The 8,546-nt window shown below is 43.3% G+C and overlaps 1 protein-coding gene across 10 annotated transcripts; it reads left to right on the forward strand.

Moving 5' to 3' along the window:
• The first annotated feature begins 452 nt into the window (after positions 1–452).
• On the forward strand, positions 453–7,914 carry LOC119366165. Of its 10 annotated transcripts, none has more exons than XM_037631855.1 (5): positions 453–1,016; positions 1,128–1,217; positions 1,700–1,820; positions 3,089–3,165; positions 7,319–7,914. In XM_037631855.1, the coding sequence occupies exons 3-5, from the start codon at positions 1,722–1,724 to the stop codon at positions 7,611–7,613; spliced, it is 471 nt and encodes a 156-aa protein (XP_037487752.1). In that variant the 5' UTR covers positions 453–1,016; positions 1,128–1,217; positions 1,700–1,721; the 3' UTR covers positions 7,614–7,914. The 10 variants fall into 10 exon arrangements, 9 of the variants coding, with proteins under 9 accessions (XP_037487752.1, XP_037487749.1, XP_037487748.1 ...); XM_037631852.1 differs by having other exon boundaries at positions 1,128–1,194; XM_037631851.1 differs by having other exon boundaries at positions 453–1,012; positions 1,128–1,194.
• Positions 7,915–8,546: the final 632 nt, after the last annotated feature.

The raw sequence follows: 8,546 nt of genomic DNA on the forward strand, positions 1-8,546 counted from the left end.
CAGGGATGTCCTTGTAATTTTCAATCGTGAGGTGCTTTGTGTTGATGTTTATCCTCTACAAAAAGCTCCTCGGTCAGTATAAATGAACAAAAAAAGAAGGGTGAATTGTTTTTTGCTGGACCTATAAAACTGATTTGTTTATGTTTTTTGAGCAAAATTTTATTTGTTCAAAGTTGCATCATTTTATTTGTTGACAAATGGCCAGCCCATTTAGCCTTTTTTTTAGGTAAGACAGCCCATTTAGCTGGTGACTCTTGGACCCTTTCTTATAGGCCAGCTAGGGCCAGGTCCAAATCACTCTTTCTGCACTAATTAATCTTGTTAATTATGCTTTGGGCTGAGGGATGGTGAGAACTTTGAGAACAGAACAATCAAATTGGGCTGGGCGGGCGTCCTCCAGGAGCGAGTACATAAGCAGATATTTCTAGGGTTGGTGTGCAGTCTCTTTCTGGTCCATCTCCCAGCCGTCTCTCACCCCCCATCTTTCTCTCTCGGCTGCATCTCGTCTCTCTCCCCCATCTTTCTCTCTCGGCCGCATCTCATCTCTCTCCCACCACACCGCGCACCACCGGGCGCCGGACACGGCCAGTATCCGTCTTGCCGCCAGTCGCCGCTAGGTCTCTCTTTCCCGCTGGCTGATCCATCCGCCGGTCGCCGACGGCATGCAGTCCCATCGGCCGGTGACCGCTGCGCGGGGCTGCTCTGTCCCGGCGGCTGCGCGAGGATAGCAATCCCTCCGGCCGGTGACCGCTGCGCGGGGCTGCTCTGTCCCGCCAGCTGCGCGAGGATAGCAGTCCCTCCGGCCGGTGACCGCCGTTGTGCCTGGCCTACGCTTATCTGCCGGCCACAGGCAGCTGGGGCTGCGCTGCCCCGCCGGCTGCCAACGCCAGTCGACCTTCAGATCCGCTGGCTAGGTTGGCTGCCAACAGCCGGCGAGAGTCCCCTCTCCTTCCTCCGGTCCGGTGCACAGGACTGCCGGTGCACAGCTAGGAGTAGCTGCTAGCGGTATCAGGCAGGTTCCCCTCATCTCTGCTCTAAATTGGCTGCTCTATCTCTCTCTACTCTGTTGCTTCGGACCACCAGCTGCCAGTCTACTCGCACTCAAGTCACTGCCCACCCACCAGCAGAGCCGTACAGTGTTGGAGTGAGTGCGGACGGACGCGACTGCGTGGCGATGGGACACCACCTCAGCACGTACGTACATGCGCCCAACATGTGTATGTGCACCATTTTCTTTTTTCTGCCATACATAACGAAACAATTTGGAAGAAGCCAGCCCAAAAAAAAAACAATTTGGAAGAAGGAAAATAATAAGGTTACGTGTCGACATGCACCGGGCTGCGCTCTAATTACCGCCTATAGTTGACTAATGCTATTAATTATTTACCTCTCTGGCCCTCTCTGGGTCTGACTCTTCTCCCTTCCTCTTGAGATGAGATCGATCAGATCTGGCTGGGAGCCTCGCTTCGCCTATCCTCCCATCCCCTACCCGTACCCTAACCCTCCAGCCACGCCGGCCGGCCGGATCCCTCTTCTGCCGCCGGCCGCTCCATCCCTATATGCTTTGCATGTCGATCGCATCTCCGTTTCTCCCCCCTGCACGGTTGTGGTTGGATCCATCGCTTCATACAAGTTTTTGCATCCTTCCCGGTGTTTTTTATTGTGAATTCTGACCATATGCCTCTCGATCTACATGCAGGCAGAGGCCTCCTCTCATCTCCATGGATGGCGCATGCCGTTCCCTCGCGTACGTCGTCAACCGGCCGGCGGCCACGAGTATAAATTCACCCGTGCGCAACGCGATGCCGGGGAGATCCAAGGTGAGGACGCTCCCCCCATCGGCGCATGACTAGTTTACTTATTTATTTAAAAGTACAACACTCCATTCACCCTTGTTAATTTTGTTGTTGTTATTGTTGTTGTTGTTGCTGCTGCTAGCATCTACTCCCTCTGTACCAAAATACTTGTAGTTAAGGGAACTTGTACTCCCGGTTACAAGTATTTTGCTACAGAGAGGTAGTAGTAGAAATTATTCTTGTTGTCTCACTCAATTTCCGTTTGTTTCATTAATCAGTCTTTAATGTTGTTTGTTACCGTCTTCTCTCCGAAGCAAGCCGCCTTGTTCTTAGCTAGTTCTCGTTTTCCATGGCGAGCATAAAGGCACGCTGGTAACGAGCGCATCTAGATAAAACTTTTTTGGCTTGAACCAGTGTACTATTTTAGGATCTGTTATAGATTTAATCATAGTGTGCACGTGTTTTTTCTTGATAAAAATGCCACAGGGGCTAGTCCCTATTGTTTTTTTCTTAATTAAACAAATGTATTATGACCTCCAATGTTATATTCTTGCAGCTTAATGTTTGTTGATATTTTTATTATACCCTTCTAAAATATATATATGAAACTAATCAGTGTAGTAATTGAGTTTTGTTGGCCTATAAAGTTTCGTGGTGATTTGGGACTATGAAGATTGTATAAACTCAACCGTTATAAAACACAACGCTGGTGGAGAATGAGTTATGCCTCAAGCTGGCTTCTATTACTTTCCACCGTGTGTCGTCGGTGTAGTAATAGAGTTAGGGCCAGTTCTTTTGGGCCCCCTCCCCAACTTCTCCCAGAATTGTCACTATATTTTTTTTTACAATCCTATCAATTAAGGTCTAATTAGCTAGGATTGTAAACAAAAATATATTGAGCGGCGATTCTGGGAGAAGCTGGGGAGAGGGGCGATTCTCGATTCTGGGAGAATCGACCAAAATAACTGGCCCTTATGTTGTTTCGTGGTGACCTGTTGAACCGTTTGGGAGAAATAAAAGAAATAAGTTCTATGAATTTTGTACAATTTATTTGCTACCACTTGTTATATTTGCCTTTGCCATTTTGCAAAATAATAAAAGTTGTTGTAGTCCTGTCGGCCGTTTCCTCACATCATCGGTAAACGACACCCTGTGCCGGTGCCTACAAGTCCAATAGTCGTGTATATACTGCCCCTGGAAAAAGACTTATCGTGTGTCTTATTATTCTTGCCCTAGAAATTTCTCGCTGACTATGTAACATCCCTTCACCATTAAATTCCCATCCTTTCCAGGCGGGTCACCACAATGGGGAACCATTGATCACTGGTATATTTGGAGTGGGAGGGCCGGTTGAGATCCATGGTGAGAGGTAGACTATGACTCTGAGCACGAGTTATATGTCCGTATCTAGATACAATTTTTTCTGAATTAATGTGTATTGTTTCAAGGTCTGTTCGAGCCTTGGGCCCAATGGGCTGTGTGGCTGAGTTATTTCTTAATAAAAATGCCACGGGAGCTAGTCCTATTGCTCTTCTTTTTTATAGATATAAAAATAATGCATTATAACTTCCAATGTATATGGTTAAATGAAAAGGTTTAAGATTGATGTAAGTTTTTTTGAACCAAACTTACTCAAATTGTTGTAGCTTAATGTTCTGGACAATTCTGATGTACCATTTAAGAAAAATCAGAATAGTGTAGTAATAGAGTTATGTTGGTTTGTGTACCATTTGGGAGAAATAAAAAATAGAAAGTTGTACGAATTGTGTACCTTTTTTGCCACCACTTGGTATATTTACCTTTGTTTTGCAAAACATGAGAACTGTTGCTGGCTGTTTACTCTTGTCGGTCAACCATACTGTGTGCCGGTTAACGACAATTTGGAAGAATCCTTTGGAATACCCTGTCAAAGAAGCCGGTCACAAAACTGAGAAATAGAAGATAAAAACCTTGGTGAGTTTTTCAAGTAGGATACCCATAATAGTTATGCATAAATTAGTTGTGGCAAACCATATTTTATGATAGATGTATTGACGAATATGATAGAATGTACTTGCATTTTTCTAGCAAAGGCACTTTTATCTCATCTTTACTAATTTGTAGTCTTTGTCGTATATTTAATCGTCTCCCCTAGTCAAACCATTTTTTACTAGGAATAAAATCTTAGTTATTCAGATTGAACATTTGATCATATATAAGCTTTTAATGTACTACTTATACTTTATTCATTGTTATACATGTATTACAATGGAAATTAACTGGCATATGGAATATAATCTTAGTTATTCAGATTGAACATTTGAAAGCTTTTAAAGCATTTTTTTATAGTTTACTAGAACAATGCTCGTGCGTTGCAACGGGATATAAATATTCTAGTACGTTAGCTGATTTACCTGTCAATAATAATGTGATTGTGTAAATAAATGTTCATCAAATTTTGATCGTGAATTACTTTATATTTTGATTAGATGTTTAGTAAGTGAATTAAAGTGAAATTTGTTCAGAAGGTAAGTAAATTAAGGTGATTGATTTTTATATACATGGAAGGTTGGACTAAGGGGTGGTGAAAAAAAGGTGAAATGAAAACCTTACATTCTTTTTAAGTAGTAGAGATTTATTTTTTAAAGGTCGCCGCTGCTGTGGTCTCTCTGCTCCACTGTTTGCGGCATTGGTCCCTGCGTGTTGCTAGTTGATGATGCAGGCGGCCACCACCTTTGGAGCCTCCGGCTCCGGCCGCCCTTCAAACCTCTCCATTGGCTCCTCGGCTCCATGCGGCAGTGGACAGCGAGAAGGGCGGGTGGCGGCGGTCGGAGCAGAGTCGGTGGGAAGAGTGGGCTTTGGCGCGAAAGAAGTGTGGAATGGTCCAATTGCGTGGGCTCCGCCTTTGTTTTGGGTTGTGGTTTGTGGGAATTTGGCCTCCTACAGCGATTATAGCCCACCCAGCCCAAAGAGCCTGTCCCCCTCGCTACAAACCCTCCCCCGTGGCCAACCCCATCCCCAAATTCCCCAAATTCCTCAGCCGCCGCCGCCGTCGTCGCCGCTGCCGCCGTCGCCGCCCTCCCAAAGAATCCAAAGATACACTCATGGCGGAGCAGCAGCACCGCCAGCAGGGACGCCCCGCCCGCCTGCCAGCGCCGGCGCAGCTGCTGCTGCAGGGACCCCCTGCCCCCCTGCCAGCACCGGTAAGGGTTTCCTACGCTGAGCAGTTCTACCCCTTCTTTCCTTCCTTGTGGATTCCAGCCGAGATGATCCGTTTGGTCTTCGTCTGTCAAGGTGCCGAGGGAGATAACCCAGAATGACTACCACCTGGCTTTCCAAACCGTCAAACGGAGGGGCTTTCCCATTCCCGGCAACGCCCCCGATGTGGTAGGTGTCCCAAACCCTTCTGCTCTGGACACTTCCTTAAGTTTTGTTTCTGTGTTAGATGCGTTACACACTGGGCATGGAGCATAGTTGCTCACCACTAAGTCAAATAAATTCGTACACATTCTGGGCGAATCAGTACTCTTAAAGTACAAGTCAGATACTTTGATGCATCATTTGTTTCCTGGCAGCACATTTCCTATCCTGTGGCTCGAGTAGGTTTAATTTCCTGTCTCATTTCCTGCCTCCCATAGCCAAGGACATTATGAGGATGCAGCAGTTAGTTTCTTTCTTTCAGAACCTGAAGAAAACCAACCTCACTGGTTTCTTTAATTTCCAGACAGGTGACATCAACTATTAAAATTATTCATATTGTGTGAGTCTGCCCAACTCCTGCATCATCAAAAGAGATTGCTTGCACAAAAGAGATCGCTTGCACAACAGAGATTGTTAGGCAGAGGCACTGTTCCAGCGGAGAGAGAGAGACTTCTTTGTCTCCTCGATTTCTTATGTGTTGTAGATGCTCTCGTACAGCGTATAGAGATCTGTAGTAGCAATCCTGTACTGAATTTGTATTTACTGTCTGTTTTGTCTGTGTTGGGTAATACCAGTCCTCTCCCGACGGGCTAGTACCAATACTGGTTGTGCATTTGTTGAATTTACAGCTAGTTGGCTCAAAGAACCGAGTACTGATCTTTCAAGTTGTGTTTACACTAGGATGGCATTGTTACTACAACACAGTGTATTACTCCCTCCGATCCATAACAAGTGTTGTGGTTTTAGTTTAATTTGAGCTAAAACTACGACACTTATTATGGATCAGAGAGAGTAGTGTTTTTATCTCTACTAAACTTGTAAATTTGGAATTTAAAATATTTACACTTGGATATAACTGTTATCACATCATAGTTTCTTTGTATTTTTAGTTCTGTTAAACTGTAATTTTCAAATCTCCCAGTACACTGTGGTTTGCACTTTGGTATTATTATTATTACAACTTAGCATTCTTTTACTTTTTACTTCTCTTAACATGTAATTTTCAAAGATCAAAGCTCCCAGTTCTAACACCCTGGTTTGCACTTGCATATTACTGTTATTACATCATACTTTATTCTCTATTTTTAGCTGTGCTAAATTGTAATTTTCAATAGCGTGTTGTTGTTGCACTGCGGTTTACACTTGGATAGTATTGTTATTACAATCTAGCTTTGTTGTACTTTTAGTTCTGTTATAAAGTGTAATTTTCAAAGCTGCAGTTCTTCCACTGCGGTTTACACTTGGATAGTACAGTTATTACAATCTAGCTTTGGTGTATATTTAGTTCTTTCTAACTGTAGTTTTCAAACATCCCATTATTGTTGTTACAACTTAGCTTGCATGTATGTTTTAGTTTTTCATAAGTGTAATTTTCATACAAATTAGTTTTCCATGTACACTTGGTTTCTACTACCTCCATTCCAAAATATAAGACGTTTTGGTAGGCTGGCCTACCAAAATGTCTTATATTTTGGAATGGAGGTACTCCCTCCGTTTTTAAATATATAAGCCCTTATAGAGATTTCAATACGAACTACATACGGATGTATATAGACATATTTTAGAGTGTAGATTCTCTCATTTTGCTCCGTATGTGGTCCATAGTGGAATCTCTAAAAGGTCTTATATTTAGGAACAGAGAGAGTTTACTGCTTTCTTTGTCCTTTATCCATGTATAAGCTTTAAATGCCAAATTGATGTGGTACGTGCATTTTGGATAACTGCTTGTGTTTTTTAGTTTATTTTACTGTAGTTCCAATAAAACTGAGTGCTCTATTTGTATTTTGTCTTCTTCCTCACTTTAAGACCCACACTCTCGTTACATTGTGTAGTATTATGAAGTGTATTTGCTGTTCATTTGTTTGTAGTAATTTGATGCAAAAGTGCAGCACATCTTATTATATTTCTGTTAAACAACAGTATCCCGAGCCCTAACTACATCATCTCCTCCTTGCGGCTTATTTTTTTATGCTTGACGCTGTAGAACTTCTGAAAATTCCTGCAGTTTCATCATTGGTTTGTAGCAATTGTATGTGTAGAAGCGGATCACATCAGGGCCTGCTCTATTTCTTTTAAACAGCAATTTTGTATGTAAAAGTGCATCACATTGTCCCTTCTTTCAGGAAAATACCTTTTTTTAAATTCGAGAAGACAGACACCACTGGCAATCGTCAGTGGGACTTGGTGAAGATGCAATGTGTTAACAGAAGCAACCTGGTTGGCAATAAGCGCAGGGACATCCTGCCGTTGCTGAACAAGAGGAAGAAGAGACATATTCAGAAGCAGTTGAACAAATACCGCAATGAACTTCAAGGTCTGGAAGCTCATCTTCAAGCTAAAATCGATGACTTTGACCAGTTTGTTCCTGGTGGTTATGCCATGCCCCGTCATTTCCTTGAGTTCCCAGCGCTCGAGTAGATGGGAGGGAGGGTCAGCTGTGAGTACCAGTAAGCCGCAGTTTTGAGAAAACCATTCCTCAATTTGCATTGCTGTGTTGGATACACACATAGAACCTCCCTGTTTTGGCAGTGCCTAGTTTAGTGTCTTGGATCAGTATTTGCCCACTCTTCCTGTTGATGATACGGCTGTTTTCTGGGTTGGTACTTCAGTCACTCTTGCTGTTGTCTGGGTGGTTTATTCTGTGACAGTTCATTCATGTATACTTTCCACTTGTCATCTTGGCATTTCATATGTTATACTACGAGTAGTTGACATGGAACTATCCTAGTACGCTACACTGGAACTTAGAACTAGAAGTAGAAACTTGGGATAAGGAAGAAACTGTATGCTCCATATTGTGCAGAAAACACCAATGAACCATCAATTGACGGGGAACAAATGGTTGGGTTACCTTGTAAATAAAAACGACCACTCGATTGTCACTCCAGGAGTAGAAAGTAGTAGTATAACGACAGGAAATAAAAACGACCATTCGATTTTAAGTCTCATAACATCTCAACAACTGCTTCCATTGCCAACAAACAAAATTACATCCCACAGAATTACAACAGTCAATAAACGAATCATTTCTTCTTGATATGCCTTGGTCACCTTGGCACCGGCTTGATGGCACCAACCGCAACAGTTTGCCTCATGCCACGGACAGCAAAACCAAGCATTGCGGATGGTATGTTAAGTAGCAACCATAGGCTAGCTTGGTGACTATGCCAGCATCACCCTTCTTCAGGAATTTGGCAGAAATGTGCGACGTGTGACAGGGCAGTTCATGATGATCACCTGTCTGGAAGGTGAAGTTGGCCTTGGCAGAGTTAGATGCAACAAACCCAGCAACATTCTTGACGTTGAAGCCAATTTTCAAGCCAATTTTCACCAGGATGGATTTAACCTCAG

This window comes from Triticum dicoccoides, chromosome 2B (assembly GCF_002162155.2).
Source record: "Triticum dicoccoides isolate Atlit2015 ecotype Zavitan chromosome 2B, WEW_v2.0, whole genome shotgun sequence".
Lineage (NCBI taxonomy): Eukaryota > Viridiplantae > Streptophyta > Magnoliopsida > Poales > Poaceae > Triticum > Triticum dicoccoides.